At 50.9% G+C, this 22,962-nt stretch overlaps 7 protein-coding genes across 7 annotated transcripts; 2 read left to right on the top strand and 5 right to left on the bottom strand.

Annotated features, from left to right (window-relative positions):
* Window positions 1–327: 327 nt before the first annotated feature.
* Window positions 328–3,682, top strand: kgd1 (alpha-ketoglutarate dehydrogenase KGD1; the record flags this gene model as incomplete). Its single annotated transcript, XM_056717203.1, has 4 exons — window positions 328–549; window positions 666–2,603; window positions 2,650–2,711; window positions 2,767–3,682. The coding sequence occupies 4 exons, from the start codon at window positions 328–330 to the stop codon at window positions 3,680–3,682; spliced, it is 3,138 nt and encodes a 1,045-aa protein (XP_056564825.1).
* Window positions 3,683–4,362: 680 nt separating this feature from the next.
* Window positions 4,363–6,402, top strand: N7489_011453 (putative PHD finger domain protein (Ing1); the record flags this gene model as incomplete). Its single annotated transcript, XM_056717202.1, has 4 exons — window positions 4,363–4,770; window positions 4,839–5,491; window positions 5,544–6,280; window positions 6,336–6,402. 4 exons carry the CDS (start codon window positions 4,363–4,365, stop codon window positions 6,392–6,394), a joined length of 1,857 nt encoding a protein of 618 aa, XP_056564824.1. The 3' UTR covers window positions 6,395–6,402.
* Window positions 6,403–6,788: 386 nt separating this feature from the next.
* On the bottom strand, window positions 6,789–7,985 carry dscB (the record flags this gene model as incomplete). The annotated part of the gene is made up of 2 exons (XM_056717201.1): window positions 6,789–7,448; window positions 7,578–7,985. 2 exons carry the CDS (start codon window positions 7,983–7,985, stop codon window positions 6,789–6,791), a joined length of 1,068 nt encoding a protein of 355 aa, XP_056564823.1.
* Window positions 7,986–8,140: 155 nt separating this feature from the next.
* On the bottom strand, window positions 8,141–10,127 carry N7489_011451 (TFIIH subunit TFB1 family protein; the record flags this gene model as incomplete). The annotated part of the gene is made up of 2 exons (XM_056717200.1): window positions 8,141–9,930; window positions 9,989–10,127. 2 exons carry the CDS (start codon window positions 10,125–10,127, stop codon window positions 8,141–8,143), a joined length of 1,929 nt encoding a protein of 642 aa, XP_056564822.1.
* Window positions 10,128–10,772: 645 nt separating this feature from the next.
* On the bottom strand, window positions 10,773–12,067 carry N7489_011450 (uncharacterized protein; the record flags this gene model as incomplete). Its single annotated transcript, XM_056717199.1, has 5 exons — window positions 10,773–11,197; window positions 11,317–11,449; window positions 11,504–11,613; window positions 11,665–11,994; window positions 12,052–12,067. 5 exons carry the CDS (start codon window positions 12,065–12,067, stop codon window positions 10,773–10,775), a joined length of 1,014 nt encoding a protein of 337 aa, XP_056564821.1.
* A 740-nt stretch (window positions 12,068–12,807) lies between these two features.
* N7489_011449 (Leucine Rich Repeat domain protein) lies at window positions 12,808–14,838 on the bottom strand (the record flags this gene model as incomplete). Its single annotated transcript, XM_056717198.1, has 3 exons — window positions 12,808–14,201; window positions 14,251–14,595; window positions 14,652–14,838. The coding sequence occupies 3 exons, from the start codon at window positions 14,836–14,838 to the stop codon at window positions 12,808–12,810; spliced, it is 1,926 nt and encodes a 641-aa protein (XP_056564820.1).
* Window positions 14,839–20,932: 6,094 nt separating this feature from the next.
* N7489_011448 (phosphatidyl synthase) lies at window positions 20,933–22,390 on the bottom strand (the record flags this gene model as incomplete). The annotated part of the gene is made up of 1 exon (XM_056717197.1): window positions 20,933–22,390. One exon carries the CDS (start codon window positions 22,388–22,390, stop codon window positions 20,933–20,935), a length of 1,458 nt encoding a protein of 485 aa, XP_056564819.1.
* Window positions 22,391–22,962: the final 572 nt, after the last annotated feature.

The raw sequence follows: 22,962 nt of genomic DNA, 5'->3' as shown, positions 1-22,962 counted from the left end.
CATTTTTCCTCTAACCTCCACACTTTGTTTTCTTATCTAGAGCCTTTAAGCTCTCTGATGAGTCCCGATTCTATACAGGTGCTACGGCAATACTAGTCGACACCTGCTCTGTGATTTAATTCGTACGTGTACCTTGACGCCTCTTCCTTTCCTCTGTATTCCGGTTTGCTACCTGCAGGGACAACATGGCAATATCAGGCTGACAGTATAGCATGCAGTGAATCTGCCTCTTTAACGTCTGATTTGGCCAGAATCTCGAACTTCTATCTTCCAATTCCCCTTTTTCTCGAAAACTTCGTTGGACCTTGATCCAAGAAAAATCCCGCAATGTTTCGAAACACTGCCTTGAAGGCCACCAACAGCGGTATGCTGCGTGGTGCGACCTCTTCATCATCCCGGCGCTCATTCCACCTCGCCACTAGCGCTCGCAGCGCTTCAAAAAGCTCCGGCTTCAGCATGACCGCCCGTCGGCCTCTTGCTGTTGTCGACCGTGCTTTCAACGGTGCTCGGTCCTACGCGGCCCCCGCGGAGGGCCCCAGCCAAGGAGTGGTAAGCAACAAAAATCATCAGAATCGGTAGCGATCCGATCTGGGTTCCCGAAAATTCAAATAAACAAACGGGCATTCGACTAATGCGACGGCGCGATCTCGCCATTACGTGAACAGGACCCCAACGATTCTTTCCTTACTGGTAGCACTGCCAACTACATCGATGAGATGTACATGGCATGGAAGAACGATGCCTCGAGTGTGCACATCTCGTGGCAGACTTACTTCAAGAACATGGAGGAGGGTAAGATGCCTATCTCCCAGGCCTTCACTCCTCCTCCTACCCTCGTCCCCACCCCTACCGGTGGTGTCCCCCAAGACATGCCCGGCCAGGGACTCGCCGCTGGCGCTGACGTGACGAACCACTTGAAGGTTCAGCTGCTCTGCCGCGCCTACCAGGCCCGCGGTCACCACAAGGCCAAGATCGACCCTCTCGGCATTCGCGGAGAGGCTGAGGCCTTTGGCTACGACAAGCCCAAGGAGCTCGAGTTGGACCACTACGGCTTCACCGAGCGTGACTTGGACCAGGAGTTTGCCCTTGGACCCGGTATCTTACCCCGTTTCATCACCGAATCCCGCAAGAAGATGACCCTGCGCGAGATCATCGCCGCCTGCGAGAAGATCTACTGCGGCTCTTACGGTGTCGAGTACATTCACATTCCCGATCGCAAGCCCTGCGAGTGGATCCGTGACCGCTTCGAGATCCCTCAACCTTACAACTACTCGGTTGACGACAAGCGCCGCATCCTTGACCGTCTGATTTGGTCTTCCAGCTTCGAGTCCTTCCTCGCTACCAAGTTCCCCAACGACAAGCGTTTCGGTCTGGAGGGTTGCGAGACCTTAGTCCCTGGTATGAAGGCCCTGATCGATCGTAGCGTTGACTACGGCATCAAGGACATCGTCATTGGTATGCCTCACCGTGGTCGTCTTAATGTTCTGTCCAACGTTGTCCGCAAGCCCAATGAGTCCATCTTCAGCGAGTTTGCCGGTTCCACTGAGCCTTCCGATGAGGGCTCCGGCGATGTCAAGTACCACTTGGGTATGAACTTCGAGCGCCCTACTCCCTCCGGTAAGCGGGTGCAGCTGTCTCTGGTTGCCAACCCCTCTCACCTCGAGGCTGAGGACCCCGTTGTTCTTGGAAAGACTCGGGCCATCCAGCACTACAACAACGACGAGACCAACTACGACTCCGCTATGGGTGTTCTGCTGCACGGTGATGCTGCCTTTGCTGGCCAGGGTGTTGTCTATGAGACCATGGGATTCCACTCTCTTCCGGCCTACTCGACCGGTGGTACCATCCACCTTGTCGTGAACAACCAGATTGGTTTCACCACTGATCCCCGTTACTCCCGGTCTACCCCCTACTGTTCCGACATTGCCAAGTCCATCGACGCTCCCGTCTTCCACGTGAACGCCGACGATGCTGAGGCTGTCAACTACGTCTGCCAGGTCGCTGCTGACTGGCGTGCCGAGTTCAAGCGTGACGTTGTCATTGACATGGTCTGCTACCGTAAGCAGGGTCACAACGAGACTGACCAGCCTTCGTTCACCCAGCCCCTGATGTACAAGCGCATTGCCGAGCAGAAGGCTCAGCTTGACAAGTACGTCGAGAAGCTGATTGCTGAGGGTACCTTCACTAAGGAGGACATTGATGAGCACAAGAAGTGGGTCTGGGGAATGCTCGGCGACAGCTTCGACCGCAGCAAGGACTACCAGCCCACCGGAAAGGAGTGGCTGACTTCCGCCTGGAACAACTTCAAGTCTCCCAAGGAGCTGGCCAATGAGGTCCTGCCTCACCTGCCTACCGCCGTTCCTGCCAAGTCCCTGCAGCACATTGCTGACAAGATCTCCGGTACCGGTGTTCCCGAGGGCTTCGAGCTCCACCGTAACCTCAAGCGTATCCTGGCCGGACGCAAGAAGGCCGTCGATGAGGGCAAGAACATCGATTGGGCCACTGCTGAGGCTCTCGCTTTCGGTTCTCTCGTTGACGAGGGATACCACGTCCGTGTTTCCGGTCAGGATGTTGAGCGTGGTACCTTCTCTCAGCGCCACGCCGTCCTCCACGACCAGCAGACTGAGCGCACTTACACCCCCCCTGAAGCACGTCCGTGACAACCAGGGCAGCTTCGTCATCTCTAACTCCTCCCTGAGTGAGTTTGGTTGGTAGGTTTTTGTTTTGAAACTTCTTGTGTAACGGCGATTCTAACAGACAATCTAGTCTCGGCTTCGAGTACGGTTACTCTCTGACCTCCCCCAACGCTCTGGTGATGTGGGAAGCTCAGTTCGGTGACTTCGCCAACAACGCTCAGTGTATCATTGATCAGTTCATCGCCTCCGGTGAATCCAAGTGGCTGCAGCGTTCCGGTCTGGTTGTGTCTCTGCCCCACGGTTATGATGGCCAGGGTCCTGAGCACTCTTCCGGACGTATGGAGCGTTGGCTACAGCTTTGCAACGAAGAGCCCCGTTCGTACCCCGAGGCTGACAAGCTGGACCGTCAGCACCAGGACTGCAACATGCAGATTGCCTGCATGACCACCCCTGCCAACCTGTTCCACATCCTCCGTCGCCAGATCCACCGCCAGTTCCGCAAGCCTCTCGTCCTCTTCTTCTCCAAGTCTTTGCTGCGTCACCCCCTTGCCCGCTCTGACATCGAGGAACTGACGGCCGAGGACTCCCACTTCCAGTGGATCATCCCCGACCAGGGCCACGGCACCGCTATCGAAGCTCCTAAGGACATCGAGCGCGTCATCCTGTGCTCCGGACAGGTCTACGCCGCCTTGACTAAGCACCGCGAGGCCAACGGTATCCGCAACACTGCTATCACCCGTATTGAGCAGCTGCACCCCTTCCCTTGGGCTCAGCTGAAGGAGAACCTGGACAGCTACCCCAACGCTAAGGATATCGTCTGGTGCCAGGAGGAGCCCCTCAACGCCGGTGCCTGGTCCTATGCCCAGCCCCGTATTGAAAGCCTGCTGAACGCTACCGAGCACCACAACCGCCGCCATGTCCTGTACGCTGGTCGCGCTGGCAGCGCTTCCGTCGCCACTGGTCTCAAGGCCGTCCACCTCAAGGAGGAGCAAGACTTCCTGGAGGAAGCTTTCTCCATTCACCAGGATCACCTGAAGGGCGAGTAAGCGCCTTCCTAGAGATTTGATTCGACCTTTGTTGTTGATGAGATACTTGGGATCTTGCACTGACGCTTCCAATGAGTTGGGTGTCATATATTCATCGGTTTCTTTAGAACCTAGCGTGTAATTCCTTGTTGTACTACCTCTTTTATTGTACTGATTTGCTTTGTGTGTTTCGATGTGTCCTAGGTTCATAGTCATAGGCTATGCCAGGACAGTCTTTTGGTTGTCCTAATGTAAGGTCCCTCGTCTATACCTAGAATCCATTCTATATGTAAAATACAAAGAATCCTTGACTTTTGAAGACCTACACTATGTTTTCCGCGTATTTTGTTCTAATTCTCCGTAGCTACATGAACTGTGTGTACTGTATGCAACACCTGGACATTGTTCCTGGTATGACGTCACCCGCGTGCTGGAGTGATTCAGCAATGGGTGCCTGATTGGTGCCGCAGGCAGCAATCTCACCTGATCCGATTGCCAATCACTCTTCTCCGCACTCAAACTTCCCAGCAGCAGCTTCTCCTGCATCGATGCCCTTCTGTTGCTACTCGAGTTGTTGACTATTTTACATGGTCCCAGATCATCTCCGAACACCATTGGTTCTTCGAAACTTACTATTTCCTCCTCAATCGAGGTAGGCTCACCTCAACCCTCCTCCAGCGGCGCAGCTCCTAGTCTAGACGATGCCATTCACCATGTCCGCCGTTTCATCGTCAGTCAATAATCCCCCGGGCCAAGGAATCCGACAGTCTGCCCGTCAGACACGTACAAACCCGTCTCGAACCTCCAAAACGATCGGACGGTCGTCCTTCGCGTTCGGCCGCGGCTCAACAGCTGAAATTCCTTCCACGCCCCCTGTTCCCCACGGCTTTTACCCTGCGCTCACGCATTTTACTGATGCGATAACAGCGCTTCCGCGCGAGTTCCGTCGCCACAACTCTCTTCTCAAGGAAGTTGATGCGAAGGCGTGGGCTCTCGAGGAAAATTTACTGCAGTTACTCCAGTTCTCCTCCGAGTCGCAGCCCGTTCCCCATCCTCCCCACCCAGCGCCTATTATTGAGGGTGTGATTCGGGAGGATGTTTTGCCCAAGGTGAGTTCTGGCCGCGATTTGTCTAACTGTCTACTTTCAACGTTTACTGATAACGTCTCTTGCATCAGGAGCTATCTCAGTCGTCGGAATCGCCTGAGAGCAAAAACCGTCGGCTTCTCTTCGATCGTGTACGTCAAAGTCTCTCGGACCTGATGATGACCGCCGATGAGAAGAACCATGTCATTTCGAACGCGAACGAGGAATTAGATCGCCAAGTTGTCCGACTGGATACGGTGTTCCCATACATTGCAGGCGAGATCAGCGAGGAGGCTCGTCTAGGCAGTCTGACACACTGGGCGTACTCCAACAAGAGTACCGCGAAGGCAGCGACTAATGAACGCCCGCGCCGGGAAGCAGTAGCGCAAAGACAGGATCTGTCGCACGTGCTTCAAGAAGCCGAAGCTGCTAGTCGCAGCGAGGCGCGGCGCGATGCTGTTCTGGCACGGAAGCAACGTCGGGCACAGGCCGACGCGGACTATGAGGATACACGCAGCTCGGGCGCCCGCAAGACCAACAACGCGAAATCTCGAGGTGGAGACCATGCGGCTGACCCGAACGCAGCACCCAAGCGTCGGAAGGTGGAACGACCAGTACCGGTAGACACTAGTGTTCCGATGGAGCGCTCCGCTAGCGGCGCTACGAGCCAGAGAGCTGCGAATAAAGACCCGGCAGAGAAGAAGCGGTCTCGCGCCCCCAATCAGGCCGCTGCTGCCCGCAAAAAGTACGTCTCATTTCACTGCGCTCACTACTGCATCCGACTGACTTTATTATAGGGCCAACGCTTCCAATGCTGCATCGCCCGTTCTGGCTCCTTCGCCCTTGATTGGAACATTCAATGGCCCAAGGGGTGCTGCCAGTCCAGGACCCAACACATCAAGGCCACAGTCGTCACGAGCGCAGCAGAATTCTGGACCAAGCAATCCGCGCGCGCGGCCATCATCATCGGCTTCAAACCTTCCCAGCAACAGTATGCCGCTTCAACCACCCCTCCCGGAATTCCCGATTAACCATATCCCCTACACAGACAAAATTGCCGACTCCAGGTCTACAACCCGGGACGGGCCCGTCAAATACGAACTCGCAGATACACACCGTGACTATGAAGGCGAGACCAACGGTAGAACGTCCGTACCAGCGGGATCCAAGCGTGAGGATCTGGATGGAAAAGCCGGTTCCGTCGAGGTCGAGACGACCAAGGGACGCAATTCCAAGACATCAACCCCCATTCTCCCCGCATTTACCGAGCCCAGTCAACATGCACGACCCACGCGAAGTCGAGACCCAGCTTCTACCAAACGAACTCAGAAGAAGCCCATCCCACAGCCTGCAATACCCTCTGACGACGAGTCGCTTCATGAAGGCGATGACGAAGACGAGGAGGGTGAGCCGCGCTACTGTTACTGTAATGAAATCAGTTTCGGCGAAATGGTGGCTTGCGATAATGACGCCTGTCCGCGTGAATGGTTCCATCTGTCGTGTGTGGGCTTGACGAAACCGCCTGGGAAGAATGGTAAGAGTTTCCTTGCCTTGTTGAGATCGTCCAGATTGCTAACAGTTTCTATTAGTTAAATGGTATTGTAACGAGTGCAAGGAAAATATGAGACGGAGTCGCAATGGGCGGTAATATGCCCCCTTCAAGGTCATAGACGTTGATGATATGGCGTTATGTGGTGTTTTCAGTTGGCACATACTCTGGCGTAGATACGGCCTTGCTCGTTGATATTACAGACTTGATTCATTTGAGGATATTGTCTGACTTTTCGTCCATTAGTACCTATCTCTTTAAACACAGCGTATTGTAGTATTGTATGTACGAATTAAAGGCGAGAATTGCACAGGGGGATACCACATGTGCTCATGAATTGATCGACAATGAAAGTATGAAGATAGGCCTTTGAAGACAGGCTATGTCTAATAGCGCCCAGATAACCCTATGATCCATCCCATCCGCAGTACATCTATACCAGATAGACATGACCAACCAGCCTTGCATAGCTCAATCAAAGAAACAAGATACTCTACCAATCACGAGTCAACCGATTAACAAACGCGCCAGTCTCAGCGCTATTTGCACGTCTCTGAGCCTGCGCACCAGACCCCTCCAACCCCGAAGCCGAAGCAACCTCGCCCTCCAATCTCCGTCGTAGATCCTCATACCTTTCTCTCTCCGCACCACCAGACCCAGAGTCCGGACCACCCCTCCGCTCCTGCTCGCCAACCATCCAAGCCGGAATGCGGAAGCCAGTGCTAGCCGGGGACAGACCCGGTAGCAGCTCCGCGCGCCAGGCTACGCCGACGACCCAGCCCACGGCTGACGGAAGGAGCATGGCGGGGAACTGGGACAGGGCTAGCTGGGCGGCGACGATGTAGGTGGTTGATTTGTCGGAGAGGAGGAGGGATAGGCTTGGTGGTTGGGGTTTTGGCTGTGGCTGTGTGGTATCGGAGGAATCATTGCTGGTATTGTTCGTGTCTGCTGCGGGGGAGGAGGATGTTGACCCGATGCGGTAGCGGTAGGTGTATGGGATAGTGGCGTGGTACTGCGCCAGCAGAGCGAAGATGGTCGCTGTTGGGCCGGAGGGGAGGTAATTGAGGTTGTTTAGGGATAGAGGGCGGACTAGGAGGGCGAGGAGAATTGGCGGGAGGAGAGTTGTATAGGGTAGTGTGCTGAGTAGGAAGGTCTATGGCAAGCAGGATCATGTTAGCAATCGGGTTCCAGATTTGCGGAAGTCTCCAGCTTCTCTGTTCCTTCGTCGCATGTTTCTATGCGTGTCTGCAGGAGCGAGGACAATAAAATGAAAAAGACTAACCGCCATCTTCCGCTTCCCCCACGCGCGTTCGACAACCCGTAGATGGTAGACTAGCATTGCGGCGAAGAGGGCCTCGGTGGAATTGGTGAAGCCGGCGACTTGCCACACCAATGCGCGCCAGAACTGGGCATAGGGCCAGATATGAGGCGATACATAGATCACGGCGAGGTGTTTTATGTCGAAGAGGGAGAGGGCGATCGATGAGGCGATCGTGTAGATGAGGAGGGATTTGGTGAGGGGCGCATTTGTGAGGCCGGAGGTGAGCATCTTGAGGCCCCTTGTGTTTCTCTTGTTTGGTGTGATTCTGGCTCGGGGATTATCCGGGTTGGGGGAGAGAGTTGGAGGAAGTTCAGTGCAGTTGAGGGGACAGATGGCACGGAATTCCCGAAGTCCGGGGAAGATCGGCATGCCGACTTTGGTCTCTACATTATGTCATTTTATATGCCAATTTATATGTAGATTAATGGGATATCGGATTATCCGTACGAGTCACACATTGAAGCTCTTGTAGTATCATATTATACACCCTATGCCCCAGTATCAAACGCCAGAGTTGTTTCCTTCTATGTCCCTGCCATCTCTTGACTAGCTATGGCCGCTTCTTTACTTTTCTGTTCGGCCAATTCTCTTTGATATCGAGTCGATGCGACCTCCAGTGCATGAAGCGTCGGACCAAGAAGTTGGTTCACAACCTTCTGGCCACCCTCCACGCCTTCTAAGTTGACACGCAATTTTCGCCCGGTGCTCTCGTACACATCACGAGCCTGCTTCTTTAGCCGGTCAACTTCGACCTTCCGCTCAGCCTCTGCATCATTAGCGACAGCCTCAATGCGCTCTGTTGCTCGCTGAAGAGACTCCGCTAAGGACGCGACCTCCCCGGCGCGGTCGGGGTTCCCTGATAGAAACGCCTGCCAGAACTGGTGCAGGAACTCCGTGGTTGTGGCGTGTGTCAATGTCAAGCGGTCAAAGAGCGCTATCGACAGCCCATATGTTTCTGATGCTGCTCGCTCGGTCATCTGCGCACGACGCACGCGCAGTGCTTCCAAGAGCTGAGAGAATGCATCATGCAGAGCGGCAGATGATCCGACAGGTCGACGGCTAGCAGGTGCATCCTCCATCTCCTCGTCTTCATCATCGCCGGGGTCCACCAACTTGCGCAGTTGTGTATTACCCTGCGACGGGAGATTTTGATTGATCTCCGCACGGAGGGTCTGAAGAAGCTGGTCCGGATCTTGTTTCGCAAATTGCTTGGTTTTATCCTCCTCCTGGCCATGAGTGAAGAATCGACTTTGATCACGGATGTTTAAAGTGATGCGACTTTGCGCTTCTTCTCCGCGAAGGTCCTGCAGCTGGAGCTTTTTCCATGCCTCTTCGTTGATGCCTATCGGCGCACTCATATCACCGTCGGCCGGAGCCACATTGGCCATGATCTTTTCACTAAGACTGTTCAGTGTCCGGATAATGGGCACTTTGTCGACGCCAGATGGTCTCATATCTAGTTCAGGTCGGTTTCCGCGACGCTGACTGTGGTTTAGCTCATTGCCAGCCAGATCCAAGAAGTGATGGATATTTGTGTCCCGGTCCGGCTTAGCGCCCTCGTCCGTTCGGAGGTATTTGTCCAGCACGGCGTCGGTTGCGTCGGCCTCCGTAATGCGCTCTCCGCGCAGCTTTTTGAACAGCCGACTCTGGAAGAACCGTGACCAGAACTGTTGCTCGCTGAGTTTCGGCACATTCTCATCATACACGCGTTTAACCAGTGGGTGTTGTGAGAAGATGAGCTGGATTTGCTCCTTGCTGATATTCAATCGTGTCACGTTATCCTCGACTCGAGGCTTAAGTGATGATAGCACATTATATGAGCCACGGATTTGGCCCTGTTCGATTGCGTGCGCTCGCAGTAAATGCAGTCGTGTTGACCAGAACTGTGAAACAAATGATCCAGACGACAAGGCTTCCGGTTTTGTGTGCAAGCCCTCGAAAAACATCCGCTGCAGATTTGAATCGGATCTTAATAACGACTGCTGCAGCTCTATGTCGGACCGAAGCTTATTCTCGTCGTCCAAAGGACTCTTCGACGTCCCCGCGGATGTCACAGCATTCGCAATCGCCATTGCAGCTGACAGACCCTCGGAACCACCTCTAGGCCCCGGAGTCTGGGATGGTGTGGCCGACTTCGCTGAATTGATCCGAGCACTCAATGTGTCTTTGATGACATCGGCCTGCGGGCGGGCGTCTGCTCCAGCCGTGAACTGAAAGACATATTGATCGGGGGTACTATCGGGAGGCGCATCGGGAGCTTGGGCAAAAATCTTGAGCATCACTTTCGGATTCGAGGCTGGGGTCTGCTGTAGATCTGGCAGTAGCGCGAGTCAGCAAAGAGACAAATACACGGCCTTGGAGTTACTGCGTACTAGTTATGTTGACCACGGGGATTGTGATCATGTTCCCAGCTCCTGCAACTGCAGGACTCCATGAGACTGACTTCTCATCTGCAGATATAGCTAGGGTCCCATCTTTCTTCTTGTAAGAGGCCGCTCCCCTCGGTGACATCGTCGCGTGTCTTGACAGCTTGCACTGTCTTCAAAGGCGATAACGCATCCACCCATCGGGATGAGCAATTCCCCAAGGGCGGAAGTTAGCAAGGAGGGTCTGAGACCTTCGTGATGACAGGGCGTGCAGAGGTGAAACCAATAACGAGTAATGCGGCTCTTCTGCGGTTCATCACATGACGTTTGACGTTTTGCCAAGCGTCACCTGGCAGCCAAGCCCTAAGTGAATGGAGCTACAGTTTCATTTGTCAGGTTTAGTCTATGTGAACATGAGAAGGACCTTTTGAATTTATGCTTAATTTTGTTCTCTTATCTATTTGTTTGGCTTGATTTTGGCAAGTTGGATTTGTGGCCACACGTAGAAACAATAGTGACCAATGTGCCAAAGCTCTCTCAGGCGAGAGTTTCTGTAAACAACGTGAGTGGATATAGATACATAACAATGGCTTATACTCAAGAATAAAAGATGGAGTGAGGAAATACGGCAAGAACTACCAAGGGAAAGAGAGTATTGGTTGATAGTTTACAAAAAAAAAACAAGATGCTTCAGACATACTAATCAACTGCAGTACAGATCTGTTCCCAGGTTGGCCCATAGATTCAGGTAGACCGTTTTCAATCGACGCTGCAATTCCAGGCAGATATCCTACCCGTACTTGAAAAACTTCTCCAACTTCTTTTTGCGCACCTCGATGAGTATCTCCTCAAACATGGGCCTGGCTTCCTTCAGAATTGCCTTCCGAAGTGCATCCTTGAGCACTTTTTGGTTGTGGTTGTAGTTGTAGTCCACAAAGTCAACCTCCTCCAGCACTTTCTTTAGCCCAGCGGCGAAGTTCCTCATCACTACCGGCCCATAACCAGGAAAGCCATTATCGCAATAGCCTGCCTGCATCACCTTGCCAGGCCTCGCTATCGCTCTAAGTATCACCACCCTGATTAGGCTGAGAGTCCTTTCTTCCGCTTTTTTACTGAGCGGGTTCGGCAGTTTCTGTATCACATCCATAAACACGCTCACGCCCACGCGTACAGCCATTGCGTGTATACGTTTCTGATCTCTGCGGTTTTCTTCTTCTTCATAATCTTTGTCAGTATCGGTTCATAAGTACTTTGGTGATTTGCACTTCGTCTGTGAGATCGGGGCCTGGCAAAGGCACTTCGTCCACAACCTGCAAGTCGAAATGAATTCTTACCCGTGATCGCTTCCCGTGCTGTAGGGGACGTCATACAAGCACCAGGCGGAGCCAAAGCATCATCAAAGATCGACATGAGGATCGCAATGGTATCTTCGTGGTATTCTCCGGTCCAGCATTGTGTTTCAGCCGTCTATGTATATGATTAGCACCAGGTAATCTCCTATAAGCATCTTAGTATACATGCCTGGCCCTCCTCTCTCATACGAAAGAACCTGAAGAGATCACCATCTGTTGCAAGTGCATATGCAATGCGGCCCTCTTTCTTCAGACGCCTCTGGCCGGTACGGATCACACCTATGGCTAGTCAGTAATGACTGAAGTGCAATGCCATGGTACAAAGCTCACCCGTAAGCCTTATCATCTCTGAGCTGATTGCCTTGGTACTCAAAACGTTTGAGGGTCGCATCACAGCCAGGAAATTGATGCTCTTGTCCTCTGCCCCGTACCAAAAAGAACGTTCACCATGTCCATGTTCGCGAGCCCTAGTAGAACTGCCACATACACCCATGTAAGAAGAACCAAAGCGAGATTGGACGTCTAGGGGTGATGGCTCGAGCATGTGTCCCTTCATCACTTGGAAGTGGACGGTGGAGAGGAGTGACTCAACCCAGAGTCTTTGGGATGCTTCATTTTCCGATTGGGACTTCAGTGCCTTGAGAAATTTGTAGAGGTACTCTTGATTGGATTAAATCGGATTTTCTTGGTGAACTTGGTACGGGAAACACGACTTACCACCCGAGCATTCCATCGATAGAGCCAAGGCGAGTAGTGGCAGACTGCAGTTCAGCGCGGTGGTCGAGAAGGCAAAAGAGTTAGCCAAGGAGATTTGAGACTGAGATAGCTGATGAAGAGAGAGGTGATGATGAGGAGAGGGGACAAGAGGTCTGGAAGTTTGTCGCCAGGTTAGTTGCCTATTTGGGACCGCAGTGGTACTTACTCAGTGAGCCTGACTCTGAGTGCTCTCACTAAAAGCGGCGGCAGAGGAAAAATGGTACGTATAGCGACGAGGCAGGCAGGCTATGTCAGACCGACTCTACGAAACAGCTTATAAAAAGATGGAGTAGAGACTAAATAGGTATTTATGAGCAGAGTAGCAAAGATCCAGATAGATACAGTAACGCCATATGAAGCCAGTGATATGAGAGAAAACAAAAAAAGAAACCAGACACCGCTGAAGAGATAGATCCCAATGCTATGCAAAACCAAAAGACAAAACGCGACCGAGAGCACGAACCCGAAGCCAGGAGCCAGAATGCCGAAATTCGTAAACCATGTTGCGCGCCGCCATGCATAGACCGGATATCATCATTCATGATCGTCAAAAAAAAAAAAGTAAAGAAAAACAATAAGCAATAAGAAGCAATACCCCTCCAACGAAACGCAAGCCGTGAAAATGAAGGATATCAAATCAAGGGTATTAGCAAAAGTGAAAAACGACCCATCCAAAACGCTTTCTTTTTTTTCCGAAAATAGAACGCTCATAGTAGATCATTTTTTGAACATGTAGTGGCCGTAGAGGCCACCGACCTCGCCAACGGCCATGGGGATCTTGCGCATACCCCACCAGCGCGCACCCATCTTCCAGTAGCGGGCACCATCGTCAAGGGGTTCGTGGGGCATCGAGGCTGGTTCGCGAACGTACCAGCCACGACGGCCAAGGTCTCGCACAGTCCAGCCAACGGATACACGCTGGGTCTTAGCACGCTCACGCAGCGGGGTGATAATCTTGTCACTGAACTCAACGACCTGCAAGGGGTAGCTTTGGTCCGAGAGCAGCAAACAAGTGCTGGTGTTGAAAATGGCACCAATGGTCATCTGCGGCACCTTGGCCAGATCGAGGTAGCAGAGAGTGCTGGGGGCATTGATTTCGACTCCCGTTGCTGGGTTGCGGTACCGACCGAAAAACGAGTTTACATCCGTGACTGAGAGATCCGCAGAGCTAAGACCCAGCTCCTCCAAGTGTTTGGTCAGAGGCACCAAGTGTGGTACATGGTCCGAGGTGACCTTAGCTCCACCCAGGTTAAGGGAGCGGAGAGTATCGGGAAGGTTCGGCAGCAGAGCAGAAACATCCGTCTCTTCCAGAAGACGGAAGCGGGTCGGGTCCGTCAACAAGTTCAAATAAACGAGGGACTCGTTAACCGACGGGTGGGTGGTGAGGAATTTAACCAGGGCGCAAGGGCGGAGGCGCGTGCATCGGGACAAGCTCAAATGCGAGATACGGGCAGTCTCGGGGATGGCGACGAGAGCTGAATCGTTAACTTGAGTGTGAGTAAGGTCAAGGTGCGTCAAATTGACCAATCGCGGGAGGAGGTAGTCGAACATGGGAGCGGGGATAGTGCTGCATTCGTGAAGTGAGAGCCGCTTCAGGTTGGGCAAGGTCATGGACAGCGCAGGCCCACCGACCAAGGCCTCCTGGAAAACCCCAGAGAATGCCTGAGTCGAGCAACCGCAGAAATCCACGGCGCGCAAGTTCGGCAGCCCCATGAAGAGCTTCCGGATCACATCCACACTAATGTCGCCTTCCAGGTGTTCCTGCAGCAGGCATTCCTTCAAGTTGGGTAGAAGTTCCAAGCACTGCAAGAGGGTCCTGGAGGTCAGGTTCTGGATTTCAGCGTTCATCTGCTTAGTGCGACCCAGACCGACGGAGGTGAAGTGCGAGAAGTCCAGACGGCGCACCAATGTCCCCAAAGCCGGATACTGCGACATATGGTTAAGTGCCTTGGAGAAAATAATGGAGTGTGGGAAAGTCATGTTCCTGTACAAAACACCCAAAGTCGCAGCGTGCAACGTGTGGGAGGTAAGCAGGCACGAGACCAAATCCACATTTCGAGGGGCGTATCCATTTGGTGGAAGATCGATCGCAAGGTTAGAGATGATCTGGTCTACCAGGAGTTAGCACATGAAGCAAGAACGGCAGGTGCGACTGCTTACCAAGAACCTCTGGAGGGAGCCTCTCCAAAGCCGATGTACCGGGAGGGGTCTGCTGCAGAACCTCCGCCTCCGGGACCTTGGGAGGGAGAAGCTCCATTTTCTCAGGCTCCTGGGCTTCCCATGCCCATCCCTTTGCTTGTAGGTTTCCAAGTCCACGAAGATCGCTGTAGCTGCGGCTCAAACTCTTCCCGCCCAATCGAATCTGCTTCCACCCGAGGAATCCACCACAAGGACAGCAGAAGTCCGGGGTCTGTTGCATTTGGAAGGGGCGCTCAACCTTGCGCTGTTGGTCTTGCTCTTTGGGAGATGGTGCTTGTTGGGTGTCCACGAAGGATTGCGCAATTCCTAGATTACCCATCACGTCAGCCTCCAGCCCGGATTCGCACATTGCCGGTACGTACCGTCCTCCGTGTCTTCTTTGATAGAACCGAATGAGGGGCGACGCTGGCTGCTCGACCTGGACCCGTCTGGGGTACTGCAGGGTGAGGGAGACGAGTCGCGTGAGTGGAAGTGATCACCACAGGGAATTGAAGAAAGTCGCGGGAAGGCCGGCTTGGACTGCGAAGGGGCAGGAGTAATGGAGGTCATGGTGAAGAGGATTTAGGCCCTCTATAAAGGGCCCTAAGTGTACAGTAACTAGTGGAGTACCTTGGAGCAGGTGGAAACACAAAAAAAAATAAGTCTACCGAAATTAAAAATCAAATGGCTTTCTCTTTGGTGAAAAAAGAAAAAAAAATTGGTCCTCAACAGAAGTGTTCAGAGGGCAAGTTTTAGGGCTCCCTCAAAAGAGTGGGCGGGGAAGAAGAAAAAAAAACGAAGCTGTTAGTCACGGAAACGGATGAACCGGTGTTGCACAACTTTGGAGGTAAGATGGGCTTTTTCCGAGGATATTCCAAGACTTTCGACTTTGGACTTAGGAGATTCGTAAAATGAAGAAAAGAGTGAAAGGAAGTTGAAGGTTGAAATGAAGAAGAAATGCACCCACGGGTCATGGCCACATGGGGCGAACTTTTTTATTTTTTATTTTATTTCTTATAAAAAATAGAAAAATAAAAAGAATAACGGGTGAACTGATTGATTACGGTGGCGGATCTGTACTTTCTTTTTTATCATTATTCTTCTTTAAATATGTAACTATATGAATATGAAAATTAAAGAGTTGAGTACTACTTTGTAAATGAATATACGTTGATATATCAAAATTATATACTCCATACATCAATGCTATACTTCCTTATATCACAACTAGACTGATTAAGTTCGTGTTAGTTCCCCAAGCTACCCCTGCAGACCCCATTTGCTTTTTTCCTTTTTTTTTATGCATGCGGAAAAAATGGCGTCACTTGCCCACATTTGGACCTGACAGAGATATTTTTATAATCTAGAGATGCACCTAGGCAAATTAGGAATATGACTTTGGAATAGTTACATACTTATATCTACATGCCTGTACCTACTAAAAAGGCTATGAATTCTATGACATAATCTCAAACCTTCCTACCTAGCTAGATCCACGGGTACTGATGTACAGATGTCCCTACGTAGCCTCAATATTTTTCTTAAAAAGTGACAGGTCAGCAGATCAAAGAGTCCGATGCATCCGCCTTGGATACAGAGTTGCTATTACCTAACAATTAGCTATTCCATGCAGCTAACTAGGTAACATATCAACAGCCCTGGGCAGATTCGCCTCTTTTTTTGTTTTTGGGGATGCGGGGATAGACGCGCTATTACATAATGAGAACCACTGATTCCCGTCACCTGATATTATTACGGCCCGTGTCCCCTTTCACTTTGGATCCCTCAAGTTCGGAGTCCTCCGCAAGTCAATTCAAAAGTCTCGGGATTCCGGCTATGGTGGACTGGGATTGGCCAAATTTCGTACTTCCCACTCCCTCCTCCTCCATACTTCCATAGTACGAAAGTACAACATACAATATACATACTCTCACCGACTCCCAGCCAAGCCCGGTGATCCACGGTAATGCCACGATTATGCAGTCGATCGTCAAAGCCAAGCCTATAGTTTCTCCCATTAAATATGTACACATATCCCCCGCTTACTGCCTCCCATCCTTTCAAGGTTGGAATCTCTCGGCTTCTGCCCAGCCCGGTCCTGCATTCTTGTCCATCCTGAGTTGAAGTCGGACCAGATTGCTGACTAGCATTGCATCCAAGGTTGGTACGACCTGCCCAACAGTGTTGGCAAAGGCTTAGTTCTCGCGCTGCAACTGAACAACCTGGGAGCGATGCAACCCAGTCTAAATCCAAAGCCTTGATAGGTTGTTGGCCTCATTCGAGTCACAGCTCTCTCCTGGCCTCTTGGGTTTGGCTGTCGGAGTGAGTACAGCATGTGAGCACAGCATCGGGCTTGACTGCATGCCAGCCAAGCACTTCCGCGGGATTACGTTTGCCGCCAAGGCCTCCGCATTGCTCGACACACAAGGAGGCAGATCTGATTTTGATCCTTCTCTCCTTGCTCTACTCCGTGTTTCTTGGTGCTCTTGAACTAACCATTCAATAACTAACTACTCATGCTCAACAAAGAATGTCACCACTTATAGCCAAATGGTCTGACTATAATTGTGAGTACCCCTTGGTTTTGTTGTTCGAATCGTGCCTTGTGAGAATCTACCTTTTCCCTGATGAACGTTTTTTAAAGCGTTTCCTATTACCTGACACCCCGATTGTACTACGTATTTTTGGGAATGTTGAAATTTATGTGGATACTGAATGGAAAAGAACAATGTCATTGCCTGGAAGCATCATGACATATTGCGTGCGAATTTGTCTTGTTTTCACAAACTACATGAACATATGTTGACAATGGCCTACTCGCAGCAATTCTAGTTTTCGTTTCGATCAGTCCCGCAGTATCTCGGGCTGTAACCTGAGTCGGGCCATGGGGGCCAGATCATGGATGGATCAAGGCTAGCTCGGCCTCAAGACAAACCAGGGAAACGTCCAGGCCGCCATGATCAAGTCCCCTGGGTATCCAGCTCGCCTGCTATTCCAATGACATCATTCGATAGGATATATCATGTTCTATATCAGTATATATGTGAATTGTACGTCCTGGGTACGTAGTCCAGGAAAGAATTATGAACGCTTGTCTTCAAGTAGGAAGTTCTTCATCATTTGGTCTGCTGAGGATAAATATAGTAAACTCCACTCGTCGGCGGTCCAAATATATAACGCTTTTGGAACCCTGCGTTTCTTGGAAGCAATCATTGCTGCAGCGCATCAACAGTGATGGGTCTTTCGTAATAACAGTATCACAAAGATCATACTCCATTCATATGCGAAGAGTATCCAACCTTGAAAAGCCGTACTGCATCATCCCACATACACCAGATCTGTCTGGACTATATAGAAACCCTAGGTAAACACCCAGGACCTCAGCCCAAGTACCAAGACTTGTTAAGAATGGTAACGAAGAATATAACTAATCAGAAGACTTAACTGGCAACCGGCCCTTGCCCTCAATTTTTTCATTCTTATTTTGCTTGTTAATGTACATTGTACTGCAAATCCCAGGAAGCAAGACCTTGAAGCTCTCTCTCAGCTGCCGCGCTATATGAAAGGTGCACCTCACTTTGGCATACAGCTTGCAAAGTCCAATTCAACAGACGAAATCCAAAACCAAAGCCTGATAGGCTATGTTGATTGCTCGTTTAACAACTGCGAGGACGGAAAATCCACTGAGGCATACGTCTTTTACTATGCCGGAGCGCCAGTTTCTTGGAGCTCACGAAAACAAGACATTGTCGCGACAGGAAGCATTGTCGCGGAGTACATTGCTCTTGATGGAGCAGTGCGAGAAGCACTATACCTAAGAAAAATCCTTCTCTAGCTCTGCTTGCTGGATGATACGAAGCCAATCCGTATTTGTACGGACAGCGACAATGCCGTCGCTATTCTCAACAAAGATTCATACAAGAAAGGGACCAAATGGCTGGATGTCAAATACCAATTTGTGAAGCATGCTTGAGGACAAAGCAGATCCACATCCAGCTTATCGACAGCAAAGGGAACCTAGCAGATGCACTGTCAAAAGCACTGTCAAAAGTCGACTTCGACAGGCTGCGAAAGCTGCTAGTCAGCAAGCAAGAGATGGATGCGAATTGAAGCTCTGGATGCTACCTTTTTCCTTTTGTTTTTCTTACATGTTTTTCTTACAAAAAGTGATCTGTTTTTCTTTGATTTTTACTATGCAATCCAGATTGATACTTCGGATGATATTTTTGATGTTGATGCTTTGGAAGACGATCCCAACATTCATTTATCTGATATTTCTATGGCCCCTTCTATGCTCAGCCTTGGGGGGGAGGGGGGTGTTGACATGCAATGCATGCAGGGTATGCGTTTGTCTCTCTGTATGCAGACTGAGCTCTTTGAGCATTTGCCTAGCTCGGTCTGTTTGTCATATCGCTGGCTTATATACCAGCTTCTTTCCATAGATCCGATCCATCATCAACTCACTTCTTCTTCATCTATCTCTCTCCCTTTGTAGCCTCAATATATTCCCTCGGCACTTCAAGGGCTTCCCTTTCATCGATAATCTAAAACACAGGAACTCGATGAACACCTTTGTCACTGCAGTATTCGCTTCGCTGCATTTCGGCTTCTGCTGAAGTTTATGAAATGGAAAATAGCACGCAGAGGGTAATATCTTTCTCTTACTGATTGGAATTTCACCGTACTGACAATAGTTGCATATAACCCAGGAATGAACCATCCCCAGAAGCAATACTAAGAGCATCAACAAACTCATCTATCCTGTTTAAAGACCTATGCGAGCACTTCCACTCCTGTCAATGCAAGATTTTCCTATACATAGTTATTGGTACCATGTTAAAGAGCCTGAGAAACTAATTTCCCCTCGTCAGTTACCCGGGACCCGCCAAACACGATGCAATCAACGACGACGGGTGCTGCAGATAGGCTGGAATCAGCTCGCTATGCCCGGAACCTCAATGGGGAGAACTCAACTCCCCAAGGGAATAATCACAACGGCGATCAAGGAAACTCGATTGCCCAGACACAACGGAAGGAGTAGGGTTTCATGGGTTCTTGAGTGAATGTGAGACGATGGATCAAACGGATAATTTCTTTCTGTTTCCTTTTTCTTGTAAACTGAGGCTAGCTAGCTGAATATATCTAGTGTCATCCTGGAAAGCAAGGCAGTAATGGCAAACACCTATTCCAAGACAGGTTAATCAGTGCTTTTTATGCGGAAGGTTGCGATTCTACACCATGTCCCTTTCTACATAGGGAAGTGGGATTCAGGGGAACATGATATTTTGTTTTTACTACTAGATCTAGACCCACGTCGTAAGACACACGAGCATACTATCAGCATATCATGATCCAGAGAATAGAGGTCAGAAGTTGGAAGAGAGCTATAATTTGCGGCAATAGCGTGAGACAAGCTATTTTTCCAAGTCGACTCATTAATAGCTATAGAGAAAGTGAAGTAGACATGCATGATCGTGTCCACTCTAGTCTACGAGAGACCTGGCGGCTCTCGCCATGCCTAGTTCGATATCCGGACACACACATATCCTATGATGTATGGGTGGGCAATGTCTCTGGTACTCCAGCCACAACCTTCCCGAGAGAACAATTCCACCAGCGCAAACGCAACCCGAGACAACAGTCCCGTCCCGGTACCTCGTTGCTGGGGCAAGACATGCATACCCGTCCAAACAGCTGGCCTAGAAGCCTGGAGTAGAACGTAAAATGATCTAGAAATGCGTACCTACCCGACTCACAACGTGCATGTCTTAGAAGATTCCGGGTAGTGTTGTTTGCCACTCTGGCGGTTAGATACGAGGTAAGTGTCTTGGTATCTTGGCTATGTCTTAGGGTCCTTTGCTTCTTCTTCTAGTAGAAGTTCCTGGCTTTCCCGAGACATTCGTGGTCTAGACGTGGAAGTTTAGAAAATTGACGATGGATAGTATGTGTTTTTGATAAACGCTCTGTGTAAATTATGTATACTGCTTTTAACAACGTTTGTTTCTGTGCCGTGTAAAGATCAAGTATCGAAAGAATATCATACGGAGTATCCATGGGAAGAGAATAGAGAAGGTCTCCACACGAGCTCTGCCAACAAGGGACTCCCTTAGGATAACATCACCATGTCGTCAATGATTGCATTTTAAAACTTGAACGCCTGGAAAAATAGAAACTTTTAAAATACGCAGATTTCACGAAAGAGAAAATTACAAAATAGTTTAAAAGACCGATTGACGACATCAATGATGAAAATTGCATGATATGGTATTGGGATATTGGGGGAATAACTGCATGCGGAAATGTGTAAAAAAAGGGAAAAGACAAAACAAAAGCTTCTTCGCATCATGGCACATGAAATGTAGGAATCCAGTCTAAAAAAAGGGGAAGAAAAGCCAGGTCGAATCCACCAATCCACCGACCATCCACATTGTAAAAAGTAGAAAGTAAATCTCAGTCTTTTCTCAAGCCAAACCGACGTGACAAAAGGATATCAGAAGTCCTAAGCCCCAAAAATCCAAGGGGCACATGCATCAGAGAAATAAATGGTGGAAAGAAAAGAATTCTATGAAACAGGAAAACGCCACGGGAGAAATCCTTCTCAAGCCCAGTATCACATGCCTTTTTTGAGTTTCGTTTCAGCGTGAAAAGATCAGGGCGTCCCTTTTTACTCAATGGCGGAGGCACCCTCGCCGTGAGTGACGGGGTTGACCTTGGGGTCCCACTTGAGCTTGAAGTCGGCGCCAAGCTCCTTAGCAATGGCAGCCTTGACGGCCTCGAGGACGTTGTTGAAGACACCGAAGTTGGCAGGGCTGTTGGGGTCGTTCTCGCCCTCCTTGCCCTGGAAGACACCAGTGCGGACCAAGCAAGTGTTCCAGCCGTACATGTTTCCACCGATGATATCGGAGGCGGGGTTGTCACCGACCATGTAGATGTTATCGGGCAGACGGGCGACGCCGTGGAGCTCCTCCATCCAGGCCTTCATGACCTCGTCGGCATAGGTGTAGGTAGCACGCTCAGGCTTACCGTAGACAACACGCTCAAGGTCGACACCGGTGAGAGTCTTGTACTGAGCCTCAACGGAGATACGGAAGGCACCCTGGGTGAGACGGGGGAGACCCTTGTGCTCAGTGGGCATGAGAAGATCACCCTGGGAGAAGTAGATGGGGATGCGGGTGGCGACGGGATCCTTGGCCTTGGTCATGAGCTTGCCGTCTTCGGCGAGCAGCAGATCCATAATGACCTGGAAATCGGTCTGGTAGTCACGGGAATCGGCGAAGACCATGATGGCGTCGAACTTCATCTGGGAGAAGTCGCGGGGCTTGGCCTCGGCGCGCTCGGCGTCGGTGAGAGTAGCCCAGGGAGAGATGGAGGGGTCCCAGGCGAGGAGATCCTTGGGGTGGACGACATTCTTGAAACCGTAGTTCTCAGCAACCTCGCGGATCTTGAAGCCTTCACCACCAAGAACCAGAACGGTCTCATAGTACTCAGCCAAAGCCTGCATGGGAGTGTGGGACTGGATGAACTGGTCGGTGGAGATGGGCTGCTCGAGGATCTCGGAGAGCTGAGTACAGCGAGCCTCCTCGGTCTTACCACCACCGTTGGTCAAGAGAATGTGGGGGATACGGATGCCCAGCTCGTTGTCACCGTTGAGCATCTTGAGGGCGACCTTGGCCTCCTCAATGGCGTGGTTACCGTGTGCCAGCACACCATCAATGTCGAAAGCGAAAGCCATGTTCTTGGCCTTGGCAGTCTTCTCCTTGTTAATATCCTGGACCTGAGAGGCCAGAATATCCCGGGAGACGGAAGGACGACCGCGCTGAGCAGACGAGAGGCGGGACAGGCGGGGGGAGCGGGGGATAGGGAGCGAAGTGCCGAAGGAGTTACGCGAACCCCGGCGGTCCTTCATGGAGGGAGACAAGCTCAGGTTGTGCATAAATTGAGCGGCATCACTGATGGCGCTGCGGGTGGCGGGGATCTCGACGGTGTTGCCGCTTGCCGATGGGATGGCGAGGCCGGAAGCAGCACGCTGGTCCCGGGGAGATAGAGCACCCTGGGGATCCTGGGCGCGGGGATCCTGGGAAGCCGGATCGACTGCGAGGTCGGAATCCTCGAAGCGAGTCATGATGAAGGTATTGAAATGGAGGGGAGGAAGTAGAAGGATGGATGAACTTCTACTTGGGAGTCACTGGATTCAGGACTCAGGGAAGAATTGAGGTTGTAAAACGAGGAGGAGAAATGAAAATGGACTGATAAGGATACAAGATGGCAAAAGAGGGAGTACAGCAGAGTATATATACAAGCCATATCTGATACCGGACTCAAATGGAGACAAACGAAATTGGTATTTTGCCATTGAGGTTACGAGGGCTCCACTCACCGGGTATCATCATTCCTAGGAATTATCGTCATCATTTGGCAAGAGATATAAGGGTGGACCATTTCTCTCGCAATGAGACAGGCCTGTACAGGGTACCTGCGTCATTGTGGCTGACACGGTGTCTTTGCATGTACCTAATACACGGCACGTTCTCCTTCCCGCGGCCGAATTGAATCAGAAAGCTGTTGATTGGACAGGACCAGACTTGCTGGGCCGAGTATTGAAGCAACGCAGCACGCCGAGTGGGTAGAAAGAGGCCTGAGTCGGACGGACGATTGGACTGGAGCGCAGTTCGCCCGTGGACCGACATGAGATCG

The sequence above is a fragment of the Penicillium chrysogenum genome (assembly GCF_028827035.1).
Source record: "Penicillium chrysogenum strain IBT 35668 chromosome Unknown utg000005l_segment0_segment0, whole genome shotgun sequence".
NCBI lineage: Eukaryota > Fungi > Ascomycota > Eurotiomycetes > Eurotiales > Aspergillaceae > Penicillium > Penicillium chrysogenum.
The sequence above is the reverse complement of the archived record's forward strand: the minus strand, read 5'-3'. Positions and strand labels throughout refer to the sequence as shown.